General features: G+C 34.1%; 1 protein-coding gene across 3 annotated transcripts in view; it reads right to left on the bottom strand.

The window, feature by feature from the left end:
* Positions 1–21,484, bottom strand: part of LOC133336529 (protein tweety-2-like) — a 75,805-nt gene extending 54,321 nt beyond the window's left edge. For all 3 annotated transcript variants that reach the window (XM_061544812.1, XM_061544811.1, XM_061544809.1), the window contains exon 1: positions 21,343–21,484. In XM_061544812.1, coding sequence (XP_061400796.1) covers positions 21,343–21,453 — 111 coding nt within the window. In that variant the 5' untranslated portion in view covers positions 21,454–21,484. The remainder of the gene's footprint in view (positions 1–21,342) is intronic.
* Between the last annotated feature and the right edge of the window lie 385 nt (positions 21,485–21,869).

Below are 21,869 nucleotides of genomic sequence, written 5' to 3'. Positions count from 1 at the left end.
CGCCTAAGATTATATTTATGGAATGTAAATTATTGGAAATTTAAGATAATTGAGATCAAGAGACATAAAATAAAATTACAAGAAATTATTACTAATTAATTTTAATTTTTTTACTTTAAGAATTATTGGAATTTCTTTTGGAACATTTTATTTTAATGGGATTTTTATTTTTAAAGGTTATAATTTTTTCTTGAGAAGTAATAAAAAATGAAGAAGAATACAAACCAAAAATTTAGAATAGTTCACGCTTGACATGAGATCAAAGGACCAAATACTGTATTCAATTCTAACTTTACATTCGATGTTGTTGAAGGAAAGCAAAATATCTCAATTAGTAGTCGAAGGACCAAATAAGAATACGTGTTCAATATTGATCAAACAAAAATATATTTCCGAGAGGAAAATTTGATGGATGGTAGCAATTTTATGGCAAATTGAGGTACTAGAACACATGTTCATTTCAGTGAATCGTTAAATTGAACTTCTTCTTCTTCTGAGAATATAAAAATGCCGAATATAATCAAAAAAATTGAATTGTTCACGCTTGACATGAAATCAAAGGGCCAAATATTGTCATTTTATATTCGATATTGTTGAAGGAAAGGAAATTATATCATTTAGTGGTCGAAGGACCAAATACGAATCTCAATATATGTGTTCAATAATGATCGACAATTTTTCTAGTAGAAACATATATATCCGGGAGTAAAATTTGATGCGTAGTTGCAATTTGTGAAACTGGGTTACTAGATCACGCGTTCATTTCAGGGAATTGTAAAATTGAACGTTGCTAGTAAAGGTTCTGTTCCCGCCGTACTGCAAGAATCTACTAATTTTTACGGTTATAATTTTTATAAGAAGCTAAAAATACAATACGAGGGAATTTAAAAGAAAATAACCAATTCTTTTTGAATAGTTCACGTTCGAAGGACCAAATATTATATTCGGATCTCATTTTATATTCGATAATGTTGAAGGACAGGAAAATATCCTAAAAAGTAGTCGAAAGACCAAATAAGACTCTGTTTAGTATTGATCAAATATTTTTCTAGTTGTGAAATATATTTCCGAGAGTAGAAGTTAATGGGTGTTAGCAATTTTATGAGGTATTAGAACACATGCTCATTTCAGTGAACCGTAAAATTGAACTTTGCTACTTTTTTTTACTATTTTTCTATATAATATTGGTGAACATGTTATCGTAGTACAATTTTTTATGTTCTTCCAATTTGGTATCTTATTCTCATAGACACATTTTTGTTCATGGAATTTATTGGTTTTCTTTATTTGGTCCTTCGAGCTAATTAATTTTGAAAAATGCTTATAAACATCTTCTTCAACTTATGTCTCAGATATAACCCTATATTTCTCTTATATAAATACTTCCTGAGCCTTCATGAAAGGCATAAGCCTTCAATTCGTTCATGAGCTAGTTCCTATATCCACATAGAAATTAAAAAATCGTCTTCTATAAAAGGATCTCTATACGCTTCAGTCCATCTATAAAGATTTCTGAAGCTTCCGTTTGCCTTTGAGGACTTGCTAAATCACTCAATTAAAATAATAAATTATATAGAATATTGGTTCTACAGAAAATACCCGCCCTGAAACTTTGTGGGTGGGCTATAAATAATAGACGGACATATTGGATCTTTCACTGGCCAGATGATATTCAAGGTATAAAGACATTTCTACTAGTTTCAGGCGTCTGATTATCCCATCATTTTTACAAGTTTCCAAGTACGAGTGTAACTAGAGAGTGTTACTAGAACACATGTTCACTTCAGTAAATCCTTAAATTGAACTTTGCCAGTGAATGGTGTGGTCCCGTACGGCAAGAACCTACAAATTTATGTTATTTTTCATATTATAAAGGAGAACATTTGTTATCGTAGTGAAATTTTGTACATTCTTGGAATTTGAAATATTTTTTTTCATAGGCATATTTTTTGTAGACGGAATTTTTCATTTCCTTTATTTGGTCCTTCGAGCTAATTCATTTGAAAACTAGTTGATACTTAGATACAACCCTGAAATTTTATTAAATTAATATTTTCCCTTTGATTTTCCCCTGCCATTGAATATTCTCCTTTTCACATTCTTGAAATTTAAATCGCACAGTAATTTGTTCACTTAGTTTAGTTCCGTTTTTCTCCCACTCGCCACTGGCTCATATCATTTACACATGTCATCACCTTAAGAAGTGACAAGTCGGATATAACGAATAACAAAAAAATGACAACATTTCATTTATTTCCAATTGACAATAACATGAAAATAAAAAAAAAGCAACTTGGCATTTTGCAAATTGGTTTCAAATTTCACAGGTATGTACACTCGACGCTCGCTAAGAAGCTAATAATGAAATGGTCGGCAAAACTAAGCCGATTAGTTTAAATGTGAACTTTATGAGCAAAGTATGTGTAATTTAGTAAAGAAAGAAAAAAAACAGCAATCACCCTCATGTCATGTTCACACTTGCCACACTTATTGGGTTTCCATGCAAGATTTAAATAATGTTTAGGGATTTTTTCGCCCTTGATCTCTCTCTCCCTCTAGTTTTGAATGAGTCATAACCAATAAGGGAATTCTTTGTTTTATTTTTATCCTGCAATTGTCATGTGCCCAAGACAACTGTACCGAAATGTGAACCGTCTGTCTGCCTGGCAGCCTACCTACCTACTTGCCAGTAATTACTGTGCGCGTAGGACAGCTGCTACTGATCTTGGGCGCCTGCGCAGCATGCCAAAATGACAGCTGATCTGTCTCGCTCGCCAACATATGTTTGTTCAGCTTTAGTTCCATTTTTATACCCTCCACCATAGTATGGAGGGTATATTAATTTTGTCATTCCGTTTGTAACTCATCGAAATATTCATTTCCGACCCTATAAAGTATATATATTCTTGATCAGGGTAAAATTCTAAGACGATCTAGCCATGTCCGTCCGTCCGTCCGTCTGTTGTAATCACGCTATCTTCTGAAGGAATTGAGATAGGATGCTGAAATTTTGCATAGGGTTGTCTTTTGTCTGCAGGCAGGTCAAGTTCGAAGATAGGATATATCGGTCCACGTTTAGACATAGCTCCCATATAACAGTACCCCCCAATTTTCGGTATTTTGAGGTTCTTGGGCGCGTTTTTCAACCGAATACGCTGAAATTTGGTACATTGGGTTCTTATTGGGTACTTAATGTCCCCACAAAAAATTATAAATATAGGTCCACTTTTTCTGGTAGCCCCCATATAATGGTACCTCCTAATTTTCAGTATTTTGGGGGTTTTGATTGTATTTTTCCACCGAATTGGCTATAATTTAGTACTTCGAGTTCTTAATATGTACCAAATCTCTCCACAAAAAATTATAAACATAAGTGAATTTTTTCGGATATCCCCCATATAAGGGTACCCCCCAATTTTCGGAATTTTGGGGTTCTTGAGCGCGTTTTTCAACCGAATACGCTGAAATTTGGTACATTGGGTTCCTAATAGGTTCCAAATCTCTCCACCAAAAATTATGAATATTGGTCCATTTTTTCGGATAGCCCCCATATAAGGGTACCCCCAATTTTCGGTATTTGGGGGTTCTTGAGCGCATTTTTCAACCGAATTTGCTGCAATTTGGTAATTTGTAGTCGTATATGGTAACAAATCTCTCTACCAAAAATTTTTAATATTCACCCCCTTTTTGGGGTAGTCCCCATATAACCCCCTTTTTTATATTAAAATAGTTATCTGATTTGTTCCGCGTTTTGAGTTTGGTTCTAAGTCTCTTTTGTAATCATTTCACCTGCGGAGGATAGAGAGATAAACAATTAGAACGTAAAGTTCGATAATTAACTATAGCCCCATTTAGACCTAGCCCCTGATTGGAAGTTCGAGAATTTGAACTAAGCTTGGAAGAAATAATAAGATGGGCAAAGTTTGGATGAAATCTAAATTTTCTGAAACGGATTTGGTCCAAAGAAACATGGGGTCTAGAACCAATATTTCGATGAGACACATTTTCACCGTGTTAAAGTCTATACACCCTCATTAGCCATAAGGCTGAGAGTATAATTATCCTTTAAAATTTTCTAAAATTTTTAATTATGGTTTACATAATCCGTTTTTAGAAATGTCGGTATAGGTCCACTTTTTGGTATGTTCCCTATATTTTCATTTCTAGTACCTGTCAATATATCTATGGTGGAGGGTATCCAAAGTTCGGCCCGGCCGAACTTACCGCTTTTTCACTTGTTATTTCTGAAAACCATCAACAATTAATGCCACGACAAAAGGAAGATAGCCATCAGCATTTCCCCCTTTTTTGTGAATTATTACACATTTCTTTTTTCCATTGACGCCGACTCATATCTATTGATTTTTTTATTATTTGTTGCTTCTTTTGTTTCATAATTGTTATTATTACTTTTTTAGAGATATGACGCCCCGACCATGTCATAAGTGTTACATGCACTTCCCTCCCATTATCATCAAATAACAATTAATATTATTATTACTACTATTATTATTTAACTGCATTTTTTTCTTTTCCCAGAGATATGCTGATATCTCTGCATTCATACTTCTAGTTTGGTATGGTGGTGCTGGTGGCCTAGTCTGGAGTACAAAGACTCTGTTTGATGTGGTTCGTCGTCGTCATTAATTGATAAACTCGAATATTTTTGTGTTAGCTCGCCTTTGTTTGACTGATTACATGTAACGCATTATGAGCGTGACGGCAAAACAACAACAGAAATATATTTTTGATTTAAGAATAATACAACAAATATTTCCCAGGGGTAAAAAATGGAAAGAAAGATGATTGAAAAATGTTCATAAGTCAGAATGCAATCATAGTTCGGGTAAAAATTCGTTTCCCTCATTCTTAAACCTTCAAAATTACTATTAAATGCTCTGAGGCTTCGAATCGTACCTTCCTGAACAGTCAGCACTTACACTTCCCTCTTTTATGCAACAACTTCCTGAAATTCCCTCTCTGAACCTCAACTCATCTTGAAACTTCTCCAGGAAGTTCACTCCGTGAATCATCTGCTCGCTCAACTTTTTCTTTAACTGAATTCCTGAACTTTCAGGAAATCTATGAAAGGCTCCCTTTTACTTTCAGCTCGCCTATAAAGAACACCTGAAGCCTGCGTTCGTCTCTAGAGAGACTTTATATCTTTAGAAAGCCCATGAAAAGAAAGCCATCTTTCAGAAAGTTTTTAAAGTCTTCATTCATTTTCAGTTTGTGTATGAGGGCTCCCAGAAGCCTAATTTTGACTTTAGAAACTCATTGGACCATCGGCTTGCTTATAAAAGGCTCTTTGAACTTTCAGTTCATATATAAATACTTCCTTAACATTCAGTTTGTCTTTAAAATACTTCTAGGGTTTTTTGCCCGTCTATAAATACATCATGAACCTTCAGGCAGACTGTGTATGAAATCCATAACCATAGACGAACTATGAAGACTTCCTGAAACACCACACCTTCTATTTAGACTCTCTGCACCTAAACTCGTCTATCAAACTTCCCCATTCAGACCTTTAAAGGAGTTATAAGAGCGTTAATACTCATGAACCTTCAGAACTGAACACAACATCTATGAAAGACACCACACCTTCCTCTCTAACTTTCTCTCAGCTCATCTATAATGACTTCCTGAACATTCACAAAAGCCTAACTTTGTTCTTCTCTAGAGAGCCCATTTAATTTAGAAAGCCCATGAATGACCTATTTAACTTTCAGAAAGTCTATAAAGGCCTTCCTTTAATTTCAGTTTGCATATAAGGACTCCCTGAAGCCTAACTTTGTCTTTAGAGACTCCATGAGCTATCAGATTGCTTATGAAAGGTCACCTGAATCTTTAGCTCTTCCATAAGTACTTTCTAAGCATTCATTGGGATTTCAGCTGGTCTATACATACATCTTCGGCCTTCGGACAGTCTATATAAGACTCCCCGAACCTTTAGCTCATCGATAAATACTTATCAAGCCTTCAACACATGTATGAAAGACTCACAGAACCCTCCTAGGCTTTCGGATCACCTATGATATGCTCCCTGAATACTTTATTTACAATCAGGACTCCGTGAATCCTAATATTGTCCTTAGAGACTCTGTGAACCACTAGCTTGCAACCAAATACGTCTCCAATCCTATATTTCGATCCACAGATACCATTAAAGGTGTTGACAGGATAAAATAATTTTACTTACCCAACCCTTGGTCGGTGTATTAAAACGGAAAATATTTATTCAAACTTACCTAAAAAGAAATGAAAATATTTAATTAATAAATTTTAGTTCGAAGGACCAAATTTTTTTATTAACAAAAACAAATAAATACGAAGAAAATAAAATTGGTTTCAATAGAAATAAAAAGAGAGAAACTTGGGTCTATTTTTCCTATAGAAAAAAAAATCGCAAGACCCCAGTGGGGTCTATTTTCTTTCCTCCAAATACATTTTGAATCTTTCAATGCATTGTTTTGGAATTGAATAACTAGAACACGGCTCATTTCAGTGAATCGTACAATTGAATTCGGTTAGTGATCTGAATAATGACCGTACCATATCACGCTGAGTATATCGATTCTCGTCCATTCGACAAATTTTTAATATTTTAAAATTGAATTCAAAATATTCAGAATAATATTGACAATCGATGGAGAAATTTATGAAATATTCATTATTAAATTGTCCTATTGTGGCTGTACCGAATCCACTTTGTAATTGAATTTCTATGCAATTAAATTACTAGAACACATGCTCATTTCACTGAATCGTATAATTGAACTCGGTTAGTGATCTGAATAATTCGACCAATTTTTTCCAACGACCATACAACGCTGAGAACATCGATCGCCGTCCGTTCGATAAATTTTTAATATTATTTTTAATTTAGTTTGAAATTGAATTCAACATTTTAACAAATAAAAGAATTGGTCCTTCGACCATCATAGATTTTTATTATTCCTTGTAAATATCTCAGAGAGAGAGAGAGAAAGCTCATTTCCATAAATACGAACCAGAATTAATTGAGCCCACTATTTTTAGTTTTATGCTTTCAAATCATGCATTTTCCGAGTTTCAAATTGTTATCCTCTCCATTAACTTCCGATCATTCAATCCCTGAACTAATCACATGCCAGAAATCCACTGACCCCACCCTTTTGCCTTAAATGGCATTCATTCATAATTTAGAATTCATTGAGGGTGTGTTCCTGCCCCCTTTTGCATTGTTGTGTGCAGAAAATCCACTTCTTCTTCTTCTTAGCTTGATTATGACGTAAAATACGAAAAAAAAATTACAATGCGTCACAAAACTGGCAAAATTTATATTTCAATGTCTTTTCAACAGATTTTCCATTATCCCCTCCTCTCTTCTTCCATGCACAGCTTGCATTTAAACGTCAGAGACATCCTTGCCATTGATTGTCCTAGTTTTTGCATTCTTCGTCGACGTTAATGCACGTCATTGGGTTTTCGCAAGAATTTCAGCAAAAACGGCTGCTGCCGATGCTGCTCTTTCTTTGCCCAGTCACTCACTCGCCCACTACTCGTGGGCCTGCAAAACTTTACAATGCCAAATGGCAACTAAATTTGTGCAATATGTTAAACAGAAAAAAAACATAGGCTACTGACCAAGCTCTGCAAAAAAAGAATGGGAGAAAAAACTTAAGCCATAGACCATTCATTGAACTGCTACAGCTGCTGCTACGGCTGTGACTAAACTTTGTGGTTAGTTTTTTGTTGTTATTTGGGGAGTTAATTCTCTCTCTGGGATCCCAAATCAACTGAATTGTGAATTAAAACAAGAATCTATTATTGGCCAATGCAAAAAAACAAACAAGTAATGCTTATGTTGGTTTTGACTAATGCCGCACATATTCATCCGACGCTCAACCCTAGCACACTTATTTTTGCGGTTTTTCAGATGTTTTGTTGTTTCACTCTCTATATACACCATGTGTCCTCGGGATTGCTGGCTGTGTGACTCGTTAACTGTGCCGTGTCATGTTCTCTGTGGTCCCTCGGCACCCCTATGCCGATGCAAAAACAGAAAACTCGAATGAAAAAACTAACCTACCATGGCTGTCACTGTTAATACTGGTGCTCGCTCGTTTGACCTACTTACATGACCTGAAAATGTATGTATGTTGTTGTTGCTGTTTTTTTGTTGTTATTTGTGCAATGCAAGGAGTAAAAAAATCTATACAAAAACAACAGCAACAAAATAGGTTCAGCACAACAAAAAAATAATAAAGCCCAACGACAATAATAACAACTATGACAACAAGAACAACAAAAACGACATCCACATCCACATCAATGACTGTAATCAAGCTAGAGATATGCGAAAAATCTTTTCAATATGCTTCATTTTCTATTATGTCAATTTACATAATTGAAACTAAGGGATTTACAAGCAGGAGCAACAGCAGCCGCGTCAGCCGATAATCGGATTTTTTGCCACAAATTAATGCATAGATAGGATGCATCAGCAAAAAAATGTTCTACTCAGTTTAAGTGCAAACAAAAAACGATGAAATCAGGCCAATATCGTAGAGTAGTCAACACTTGTTGTCAGCAAAAATTAAAATATAAAAAACAATATTTACAGAAAAATATACGAGGATACATTTTTTTGTGGGGAGAGCGAAGGACCATTTTGTTTTAAATGAGGTCCTACTAAGCTTGTAGAGTGAGAAGAGATTTTTTTTATTGAAAAAATTATTTATCATTTTAATGAACATTTGTTGTCAATTCAATGAAATTTAATTGCCAATTTTTCGAAGAGCTCGAAGGACCAAACCCTAGGCGATTACGTGCAATCCGGAAAGACTGCAACAAATGGAACTAGATGAAATGAAGAACTGGAACTAGTACCGATTGTTCCTTTTTACGGAATAGTTGCATATATTTTTCAGCTCAGCTCAACTATATTAAAATACACATCAAATAATTCGGCCAATGAACGGGTAGATCTAAGCGAAAGATTGGAACAAAAGTAACTAGGCGAACGAGAGCAAAACGGAACGACTGGAACAAAAGGAACTAGATAAACAAAATAACCGGACCTAGTACCGATCGTTCCTTTTGCAGAATAGTTTTTTGTTGAACTAGATTGTTCTGGAATGTAAATTTGATATATTTTTCCAAATGAGCTGGTCGAAGGTTTAAAAAAAATGTTAATGACAAAATTATTTATTATTGTCAATTTTTAGAAGAGCTCGAAGGACCAAACCCAGAACTAGCCGATTACGGGCAAACCGGAAAGACTGCAACAAATGGAACTAGATGAAATAAAGAACTGGAACTAGTTCCGATCGTTCCTTTTTATGGAATAGTTTCTTTGAACTAAATCTTACCGTAATCATAATTGCATATATTTTTCCTAATCAGGTGGTCGAAGGACCAATTTCTTGAATTCATAGTCCGAAGAAACCCTGCTCAGCTCAACTATATTAAAATAAACATAAAATTAATTCAGTCAATGAACGAGAAGGTCTAGGTGAAAGATTAAAACAAAAGAAACTGGGCGAACGAGAACATGACTGGGGCAAAAGGAACTAGATGAACAGAATAACTGGACCTAGTACCGATCGTTCCTTTTGCAGAATAGTTTCTTTGAGCTTGTTCGTTCTCGAATGTAAATTTGATATATTTTTCCAAATGAGGTGGTCGAAGGACCAATTTCTTGCACTCAAAGCATTGGAATTGCTCGAAGGACTAAATATTTATGTAATAAAATCGTTTACTTTTTGCAGCCCAACTGAATGAGAGATTATTTTTAATTTAAAAATCCAAAAAGAAAACTAAGACTTTCTCATTATAGGAATAGTATTTTGTTGGTCCTTCGATCTCAGTTTAATTAATAGCTGAATATAAGGAAAACAAATTTAGGAAATAAGGAATTCGAAAGCGAAAATGAGTAACACCCGTACATTTTTTTCTCGTACGCCGAATTTGCAATTAAAACGACATTGGATAAGTAAGAAGTGAAGTCAAATGAAATAAATTTAGACCACAGCTAAACTGTATAGATTATTTTTGCCGTTTAAAATATCAATTTCCTAAATCATAATTATGAAAACTGGTCCTTCGAGGAGTATTTGAAACTAAGGAAATAAATATTTTTTATGGATTTTGTTACTCGAAGGACCAAATATTGTAAATGGAGTATTGAAATAGGGTTCTATGTTCTAATGTTCACATTTTAGTAGTGTACCGATTTCCACTGTAGACTATTTTTGTCCCTCTCAAAATAGCAATTTCCTAAACCAAAACTGAAATTGGTTCTTCGACAAGTATTTAGAACTAAGAAAATGAAGATTTTTTGCTCGAAGGGCCAAATATTATAAATGGTGTATTGAAGTAAGATTCTCCGTTTTAATTTTGTTTTTTAGTAGTGTACCGATTTCCACTGTAGAGTATTTTTTGGCTTTCAAAATAGCAATTTCCTAAACCATAACTAGAATTAGTCCTTCGAGGAGCATTTAGAATTAAGGAGATGACGATTTTTTATGATTTTTTTTACTCGGAAGACCAAATATAATAAATGGTGTATTGAAAAAAGATTCTCTATTCTAATTTTCATATTTAAGTAGAGTAACGATTTTGGGCCTTCAAAATAGCAATTTCCTAAACCATAACTGAAATTGATCCTTCGAGAAGTATCTAAATTCATATTTATATACTCCTCGAAGAACTAATTTCAGCGTTGGTTTAAGAAATGGCAAATATTATAAATAGCGTATCAAAATAAGGTTATCTGTTCCAATTTTCATATTTTAGTAGTGCTCCAAATGTTCAAATTGACTCAATGGACCTCTTAAAGCCTGACGAACAAAAATCAAAATATTTATTTCCCCCTGTTTTACTTTGACTATTGACCTCGTTAATTAAAAGCCGATACTTACTTGTGTAATAACTTTCAAGCATGATTTCATATCGATGATGTATTTTGTTGTTACTGTTATTGTTGTTATTGCTATTGGGGATCTATGTATGTCATCATCATCATCGGTAGAAACACCAAGTATGGAAACAATCAGTTTTTTTCTTCTTCTTCTTATTTACTATACTATACATGCAATCAGATGCGAATCTCACGAAGGTTAAGTAGATGCAACGAGGCATATTGTTGATGCAACAACGACGACAACAACAATAAAATGCTGAGTAATAACTTGCTCTCATATGCCTGTCACAAAAAGCAAAAAACCAAAGCTATGCAATGCTAGCAAGTGTTTGTCTGTCTGCCATTGTTGGCCTCTAGTGGAGCATTGTAACTAATCCTTAGATGCCACACTTGAGTGGGGGGAGACTACATTAGCATTGCAGTTTTAACGCGCTTTCAAACAAATATGAAAAACAAAAAACTAGGCATGGTAACTTTCACTTCTCCCACTCCACACCCACACATGGAAATTCTTTAGATTTTCCCTAGTTTTATTTTTTTTTTATTTGGAATGGGTAAGGGCCCCACAACCACCCACTTACTCATTCATTCATTTTCCATTTATCTCAACGGCAACCATTCATATTGATAAACACTTACCCAGCCCAAAAATACCAGAGAGAAATAAAAACCGGTATCATAATAACTTAATGGCTCTTAAGAAAAAAAATTTGTTTTTCAAATGAATAGTTTGGAAAAATTCCTAGAAGCATCAGCAACAAGATCCAACATATGGGTTTCGTTTTTCTTCTTCTTCTTTTCCTTGATGCATTTTCAAGAGGTTGTCTTAAATGTTTGCTTTCAAAAAAATGCTGCTGCTTTATGAGCCATAAGTATGGCTGGTGGATTTTCAAAGCAACCGCCATCATTACCATTACTCTGACACCGACACTTGCTGCGTTCGGAATGGTCGTTGTGCCAACCCGGGGAATGTTCGCTAGAGTGCTGGTACTTCTTAAGCTACAATTTAGTTAAGCGTCCGAGGCATTCTCTGCTTAGCAAAATGATTCAATAATCTTTTGTTGCATTTATTTGTTGCTTTGTGTTGTTGTTATTGTATTACAAAAAACAGACCCACCAAGTGGTTGAATGACTTTTTATGCTGGTCAACATAAGTTCAGCGGGGAAGAAGAATTCCAGAGAACAAATAAACAAAAAAAAAAAATATTCGTCATCCAGTTATGGAAGAAAGAAAAAACTGTTTTTATGGAAAATTCAAAAATAAATGATGGGGTGACCGTAAATAAGGTCCCCTTTTTTAAGAATCCAAAAATATGCTGGATATTTGTTCAATACCTTTGAATTTGGGTGTCTGAGTCATGGTGTCAATGGTTTGGATTTCAAAACTTAGTCATTGTATTAAATGGCAGCGGATGGAGATTAAATATAAAGAGTTGGACGTTTGAGATTTTATGTGTGTTGGAGCGGAGTATTTGTTCTGAATTAGATTACAAATTATAAGTCTATCATTTGTTTTTTATTTAGATTAAATAATATTTTAATATAAATTAAATTAATTTTTTTTAGTTGTAATAATTAGTATTTAAATAGTATGTAAAATTAAAAATGAAGCTAGTTCCATAGATCCTTTTAGTTCAAACCTTCATTGGTACACGTCAATTAATACGGTCAATTATCTGGACAATAACATTTTTGAATCAAAAGGAACTGGGTAAAAAGCAAAAAACCAATAGCTGAAGCTAAAGGAATTGGATGAAGGAAAGAACTGGAACTAGTACCGATCGTTCCCCTTGGAAAATAGTTCCTTTGAACTAGTTTCATCCGTTCTCATATTATGAATTCTCAATTAAAAGAAGTTTGGCTAAGTGAAATGAATTTAGACTACATTTAAACTGAATAGCTAAAATTGGTCCTTCGAGGCGAAGTAAAACTAAGGCAATGATTTTTATTACTCGAAGGACCAAATATTGTAAATGGTGTATTGAAATAATGTTCTTTGTTCTAATTTTCACATTTTAGTAGTGTAACGATTTCCACGTACGGCATTTTTTCCTTTCAAAATGGCAATTTCCTAAACCATAACTATGAACATTGGTCCTTCGAGGCGTATGGGATGAAGGAAAGAACTGGAACTAGTACCGATCGTTACTTTTGTGAAATACTTTCTTTGAACTAGTTCGATCCGAAACGAACCAAACTCTACTATTGAATTGCAAAATAAATATATTTACATTTGAATGTTTCGGAAGAGTAGTCGAAGGACCAAATTCTAGATCTAGTTCCATAGTTCCTATTAGTTCAATCGTAGATTGAAACACGTTAGTTCATTTCATTTTCATGAGCTGAAATATTCATTTTCATGAACTGAAATATTCAGATGATCGATTGGAACGAAGGGAACTAGATGAACGAAAGAAGTTAAACTAGTATCGATTGTCCCTTTTTCGGAATAGTTTCTTTGAACTAGTTCATTGTAGGTATAAGAGGTTATGAAAATATTTTTTTTCTTAAATCGTGAATGTTTAAATAGTGAATCGAAGGTCCATATAACTTTTATAAATACTCGAATAATTAATGTTTAAGATAAATTTAACGACGTCTAGTTCAGTCGTTCATTGGCATACGACAATTAATTGGGCCAATGAACTGAAATATTTAGATGATTGAATCAAAAGAAGCGATGTGAACGAGAACGACTGAAACAAAAGGAATTACATGAAAGAAAGAAGTGGAACTAGTACCGTTCGTTCCTTGTGTGAATTAATGTCTTTGAACTTTGGCCTTCCAGCACGACCTAACTCTATAACGTTTTGGAAAAGTAGTCGAAGGACCAGATTCTTGTAATTCTATAAAAAGTATTGTATTGAATACTTGTAATTCTATAAAAAGTATTGTATTGAATACCCGGTGACTTTTTTGAAATTTTGATCAATCGAAGGACCATTTTACAATTTCTTTTTATGAAGTATGGTTCGTCAGCAGGTATGAGAAGCAGCAGAATTTTGAATTAACATTTATTTGAACTACACAACGTTTCAACTCTACTTGTGGAAGACAAATTTTAGTTGCGTTATCTTTCTCTCGGAAATGTAGTAGAAGGATAATAAGTTATAAAAATTAATTTCAGTTCAATACTAAAAAGGGTTCGCTAGAAGAAGCAACAGAATTTTAAAAGCAGGATCAAATAGAATTTTGTTAAAAGTTTGCAGAAGAAATTTATCCACCTTATACACCTTGTAATACCACTGTAATGAAGTCGAAGGACCAATTTAAATTTTGGTCCTTCGATTTGAATTGTTAAAAGTTTGCAGAAGAAATTTAATCATATTGGAATGTCACTGTAATGAGGTCAACGGACCAAATACAAAGAATGAAAGAACTGGAACTAGTACCGATCGTTCCTTTTACCAAATCCTTTCCGTAGCGACCCAATTGTATTAGGAGAAGCAGACTAGTTGCCTTTTTAAACCTCGTTTTAATAGTCAAACTGATAAAAATGAGCTTATAGAATTTTTCTCTATTTTTATTTGTCGCAGAATAATCTATTTAAGGACCTATATTTTATTTTTAAATGACCTCGTCTGTAATTGACAACAAATCCAGAGGGCTAATAAAAATCTTGCCTTGTTTTATTGCTATAGAATTTCCCTAATTTAATTCCATTTATTGAACAAAAAATTCTGCAATTTTCTAAATTCCAAATATAATTAAAAAAAACACAATGGAACAAATTTATTAAGGACCTTCAGAGCTCTAATTTTATTTTTAAATGACCTCGCAGTGTAATTTACAATACAGCGAATCAACTGATAAAAATGTTGCCCTTTTTTATTGCTTTGACATTTCCTTAATTTAAAAAAATGCAGCATTTTCTAAATTCCAAATAAAATTAAAAAAATTGTTGGAAAAATTGAATGTCATCCCTTACTCATTTTTTTGGCTTCGTAATTTATGGCATTTCCGTCCGCACATTGTGTTTTTGTTGTCTTTGTCATTTTTATCTAAAGCCAATAAAATAGCCAAACTAACCAACAAATACGAAACCAAACCAACAAAACAAACCTCTGATAACAGTTAACATAAAATACAGTTAAAATATTGTGGTCCTTTACATTGTCCTTTTATGTAAATTTGCACAAACACACACACACACACACACATTTGCGTAAATATACAAATAAATGGGTGTGTCCGGTTGTGTGTGTGCCTGCGATTTGCTACCATCATTAAGGTGTGATTTATAACACAATTCAAGGACATTTTAAATGACAAACAATTGTCACAGTGTCATTGTACAACAACAAAAGCAACAACAACAACAAACGTTTGGCTTTGTAACCGGCAATGAGAATAGCAGCGACAACAACAAGGGCCCTGATGACGTTAAGGACATGTCTACAAAACTAGCAGCAGCAGCTACGACAAAGCAAAAAAGGAAATCTGGTACTTGAGTAGTACTTAATCGCATGTACTTGAAAAATATATGTGTGTATGTGCGTGTGTAAAATAGATATGGTCCTTTTGTGTGTTTGTCTTCTTAGCCAGTGGTTTAGTTATAAATATAAAAATCCACACTCTCTCTCACACACACATAAATAGATGTGGACAAACAATGACATTTCATTCTATGGCTGTTGTAACTGGTAGTTAGTTAGTAGTGACAGCAGCTGTAAAATGTCAGGAAACTATGGGTATTAAAGAAAAAAACCATGAAGAACAACAACAATAACACAAAGAAGAAGATGGCTATGAAACATCTTCACAATTTCGACATTAAGCTGGTGGCAGAGGCAGCGGCAATATGATGGAAAAGTGTCTTCCTGATGATGGCGGAAAGACAAGAAAAACAACAACAATTACCCAAAAGAAAAAAAGAAAAGACAAACTCATAAACACAGCAGGTATGCAGGAAAACGAGACGAAGGAGAAGAAAAAAGGTGGTGGTGTTGTATGGCCAGGGTTGGGGGGAATGATAAGAAAATCAACTAAAATAATAAACTAAACATAAGCCACCGCTGTCGCCTAGATAAATACTTTACGAAAAGAGACACACACACAAAGAGTGTGAAAGAATGCATTATTAATAAATAAATATGCCAACATATACACCTACAAAAACACACACACACACTCTTCTACAAATATTAATATTTTGTAAAGTACTCTGTGGAGATGTTCTTAAGATATGTTGGGAAAATTCAAGGCTAAAATTACGGCCACTTGGGAAAGTTTTAGAAGGGTTTCTTTGTAATGCAAATGTAACAGGGTTGCCACTTAAAAAAATCCTACCAAAATAAAGGTCATAAAATAACAAGTGAAAAAGCGTAAAGTTCGGCCGGGCCGAACTTTGGATACCCTCCAACATAGATATACTGACAGGTACTAGAAATGAAAATAAAGGGAACATACCAAAAAGTGGACCTATACCGACATTTTTAAAAACGGATTATGTAAATTATAATACAAATTTCAGAAATTTGATAATTGATAATTCAAATTCGAAGATGGGGAATATCGGCCCACTCCTTCTGAAACCAGGGTCTAGGTCTAAATGCGGCTATAGTTCATTATCGAACCTTACGTTCTAATTTTTGATCTCGCTATCTTCCGCAGGTGAACTGATTACAATAGAGTCTTAGAACCAAACTCAAAACGCGGAACAAATCAGATACCTATTTTAATATAAAAAAGGGGGTTATATGGGGACTACCCCAAAAAGGGGGCGAATATTAATAATATTTGGTAGAGAGATTTGGTACCATATATGACTACAAAACACCAAATTGCAGCAAATTCGGTTGAAAAACGCGCTCAGAACCCCAAAATACTAAAAATTGGGAGGTACCGTTATATGGGGGCTAACAGAAAAAGTGGACCTATATTTATAATATTTTGTGGAGACATTTAGGACCCAATACGAACCCAATGTAGCAAATTTCAGCGAATTCGGCTGAAAATCGCGCTCAAGAATCCCAAAATACCGAAAATTGGGGGGTACCCTTATATGGGGGCTATCCGAAAAAATGGACCTATATACATAAATTTTTGTAGAGAGATTGGTACCTATTAAGAACTCAAAATAATAAATTACAGCCAATTCGGTGGAAAAATACGACCAAAGCCCCCAAAATACTGAATATTAGGAGGTACCGTTATATGGGGGCTACCAGAAAATATACCGAAATTTGGCGGGTATCCTTATATGGGAGCTATGCCTAAACGTGGACCGATATATCCCATCTTCGAACTTGACCTGCCTGCAGACAAAAGACAACCCTATGCACCCTATCACAATTCCTTCAGAAGAAAGCGTGATTACAACAGACGGACGGACAGACGGACGGACGGAGAGACGGACATGGCTAGATCGTCTTAGAATTTTACCCTGATCATCTTTTGTATTAAAACTCAATATGAAATATATTTCTTCATTATTTGATCGAAAATTGTTAATTTTAATTTTCAAAAATATATTTCCCTAAAATGTTTGTGTCCCCTAGAAAATCCCCCTTTAAAGTGGCAACTCTGTTTAGACAGCTGGCTGCTTAAGTGCATGACGCCTGCTCATTGTTATGCTTAGGGCAGAGGTGCTCAAAAAATTCTCAGCCGCTGTGGCTTAGTGTCTAATTTTCACATATCGCTTCCTGCTACCTGCTCTATCAGCGTCATAAAATTATGTCCACTTCAGAAAACACACACTATTTGAGGTTATGTTTGTCACAGAACCTATTTGGTTTACTTCAACTGAAATTTTTAATTTATGACTTAATATTTAGTTGTGTGATAACAGAAAAAAACAGCAGGGATTAACACTGTAATAAACATCGGGGGTATCCTTATTTGTTCACTCTGTCGATATAGGTAAATAGGTAAATAGTCGCCTGGAGAGGGTTCTCAGCGGTGTGAAAATATTGGATTTATTAGATGAAGCCATAAAATTATTTGTGTAAGATAACAACCGACTACTACCTGCGTTCGGTAATCCTACTCCGATCTATATTTAAATTCAAATTATGGTTTATAAGGATCTCAAAGATAAGGCGCTAGATTAAATAACGAATGGAAATATATTAGAGGGAATCATAATTTTTACATGGGAATTTCGGTTCGAAAATAATCCTTCTTGGATCTGATAGTTGGGAGAAATATGCATATCTATGTTTAAAATCCAATTATGGTTAATATGGTAAAAAGTGGCCGATAGAAAGATTTGATTTGAACCTAACATTAGATTTTTATTAGAGGGACACTCGTGAAGAAATGGCGCCCAATTAAATAAAGTCTTAAAATTTTGGGAAATAATTAAGTCATATAGTGCATAACAATAGATCATCTGGGAAATCTAAAAAAAATCAGAGTAACGAATATAATGGTTTTAGTATTACAATATTTAGCAAAAGTGGCGCCCCATTAAAAACAACAATTTTTTGGGTTTCCAAAATAACAGGGAAAATCCCCTCTCGACCTCTCTCTCTCTCTTCGTCGCGATAATTATTTTTATGATAGTTGGTTGACAAAAGCAGGAGAAAATCGTTAGATCATATTTTAATGAGGTCAATTGTGGAGAAATAAATGGCGCCCAATTAGAACAAAGTATTTTTTGTTTTCCAATATATCAGGGAAAAAATTCCCCTCCCTGCCTCTCTCTACGTCACGGTAATTACTTTTATTGTAATTGGTTGACAAAATTAAGGAAAATCTCAAGATTAGATTTCTTATGAGGACCCATGTAGAGAAGAAATGGCGCCCAATTAATTGAAGTGTTAAAATCATTGGAATATAATAAGGTTGTAGAGTGCAAAATGATAGATCATCAGGGAAATCTAATAGAAACCAGTAAGGAAAGTTCAAAAGTCAGACGGGGCCGATTATATGATACCCTTCACCACTTTGGGTACATACAAGAGATGCTCATATATACAATATCTATGTCATATATTGGATCATCAAAACTTCGTATATAAACTTAGTGTATAATCTGGGCCTAATTCAGTACTCTCTGGGAGCTATATCTAAATCCGAACCGATTCAAACAAAACTTCGCATACATCCATCTGGGCCTAATTCAATACGCTGTGTAAAATTTTTCGGGCCAATATTGGAAGTTTGGTGCACCATTTACATAAAATCGGACGAAACTATATATGGGAGCTATATCTAAATCTGAACCGATACCAACAAAATTTCGCATACATCAATTTGGGCCTAATTCAGTACGCTATGCAAAATTTTGTATCAATCGGACCAATATTGATAGTATGGTGCTCCATTTAGGTAAAATCGGACGAAGCTATATATGGGAGCTATATCTGAATCTCAACAGATTTCAACAAAACTTGGCATACATCCATCTGGGCCTAATTCAGTACTCTGTGCAAAATTTTGCCTCAATCGGGCCAATATTGGAAGTTTTGTACACTATTTAGGTAAAATCGGAAGAAACTATATATCGGAGCTATATCTAAATCTTAACCGACTTTCCCCAATTTCAATAGGGTTCGTCCTTGGGCCAAATAAGTGACATGTGCCAAATTTCATCCAAATCGGATCGTAAATGCGACCTGTACTTTGTTCACAAAAATACATGGACGGACAGACAGACGGACATGCATAAATCGACTCAGAAAGTGATTCTATGCATATTCTCAAAAGGAACCATGTGTCTATCTCGATTCCTTTCGCCTGTTACAAACATATGCACAAAGACATAATACCCTGTACCACAGTATGGTGAAGGGTATAAAAGTAGCAAAAGTGGCGCCCAATTAAAATAAAAAAATGTTGGTTTTCCAAAATATAAAGGGCACGAAAAACGTAAAATATCTCAGCAATTCCAAAAATTTGTATCCAGAGGTAAACATATGTATATGAAAATGGCGCCCAACTAGCGGCCACAATTAAGGGCGTGTTAAAATATTTGGAAGTAATAATTTTTAGAGGTTTATAATTTGAATTTTAGCCTAATCTAGCCAAAATTGCAAAGCTATTTCAGACAGATGACCCTAAAAAAACAAGATTTTTTTTTTGAAAACTAATTAAGAAAGCTCATCAAAAAAAAAAAAAAAAAAAAAAAAATTATTATTTTTTAAACATAATATTTTTTAAAAAACTCTAGTAATTCCTTTTTAAAAACTCCAAGTCTATAAATAGACTGTAATAATTTTTTTAAAACATCCGCGACTGAAAATAGACCCTAAATAATATTAAACAAAACACAGGCCTATAGATAGTCTCTAAAAATTATTTTGAAAAATAATCCACCCCTATAAATATACTCTAATATTTTTTTTTAAATCCAGGCCTGTATATAAATGGTAAAAATTATTTTGAAAAAAGTCCAAGGCCTATTAATGGTCCCTAAAAATAATCTCTAAAAATTCAAAAAAGACTGGTATGCCCCATATGTCTTGTTTTATTTAAAGGAGAGACCCATAATTAGAACCTTAATAAAATTCTAAAACTAAAACTGGTATGCCGGGATGTCTTCTGGTTGTTATCTTTTCCCACTAAGATAAGACACCAGCCAATGCAGATTTCAGTATCATAACTGTTTTTATTTATTTTTCAAATGACATAAAATGATTGTTGTTGTTGTAGATTTCATTTGTTGTTGTTATTCCATGCAGCAGCAAAGTTCATTTGATTTTCTAAGAACGAAAATCGAGCGAGAAGAAAGAAAAAAAACCTTTTTGCTACAAAGTTCTGCCTTTTTTTGTTTATCAAATTGTCAACAAAGGAAGAAAGCAAGCAAGAATAACAACAGCATTAAGAGGAAGAAGAAGCAGTAGAAAAAAAATAAATAAATATAAAATAGTTACTATGATGCTCTCTTATCTGAAGTGGCAAGAAATGCTGGAAACTGCTGCCGTTTTTTTCAATTTTTTTTTGATTTGTAGTTTAGCTCGTGTGTGTGTGTTTGGGAACTTATACACTTGCTGAAAGTTTTGTATTAATTTCTCCTTTTTTTAAACAAACTTTTGAACTCTTAAATGAAAGAAAGAAAAAATTTTGCTTGTCTTCAGGAAGAAAACAAAGTGGACAATTGCCAAGCAGCCTTTAAACGTGGTAGGAATCCTTTTGGGGGGAAAACCAGAAAAAAAGAAATGTTGCAAAACTATGGGTTTGTTGGGTTTTCAACAAACAAACCAGGCAACCAAGCCAGCCACCATACTTGGTGGAAAGTTTTAAAGTTTTGTAAACTCGGAAAGAAAACTTCTAATTGAGATAAAGGGGAAAAATTAAAAAAAAAAAAAAATAAAAACTATTTAAAAAATAAAATAGATATAAAATAAATGAGAGAGCATGATATCCTTTTACATTATCCTTTTTCCCTTCTATATGTTTTTTTTGTTTTTTTTTCTTGTATTCAAATCCTTATAATAAAAAAAATATATATAAAAGAAAGCAAAGCAAAAAAAAAAAAAAAAACTCACCTCAAGATAAACATCGCTATCCGGATTGAAGGTGTCATTAACCCGCTGAAATGTATAGTTCACATGCGGTATTGAGTGTAGAATTCTAACAAGTATGCTGGGCTGCTCCATGATGGTGAGGATGCTGCTGCTTCTGCTGCTACTATGGCTACTACTATGATGCAGATGCTGCTGCCGATGTGGACAAGGTGTATAATGTTAGAATGTGAGGGTGGCAAGGGAGGTGTATGAAAAAAACAAAAATCCACCACACACGCACTAATGCTGTGCTCTCACTTTTGTGTGTGAGTGTGTCTGTTTTCCTGCTAAAACTCTTTGGAGGCAGTTTCGGATTATTTTTCTTATTTCTCCTTTTTTCGTTCTTTCCTTTGGAGCTTGCAGTGTTGATGTTGTTGTTGTTGTACAATAATTTTTAAATATCTATGTATAACAACAAATGAATTTTGATTTTTTGACGTCACACAAACACACACATATGTATGTGTATGTGTGTGGTTCTTTTTGGCTCTCTTTCTCTAACTACCAGC

This window comes from Musca vetustissima, unplaced genomic scaffold (assembly GCF_032173495.1).
Source record: "Musca vetustissima isolate MV318-11 ecotype Yass unplaced genomic scaffold, APGP_CSIRO_Mvet_v1 utg1129, whole genome shotgun sequence".
NCBI classification, from domain to species: domain Eukaryota; kingdom Metazoa; phylum Arthropoda; class Insecta; order Diptera; family Muscidae; genus Musca; species Musca vetustissima.
The sequence above is the reverse complement of the archived record's forward strand: the minus strand, read 5'-3'. Positions and strand labels throughout refer to the sequence as shown.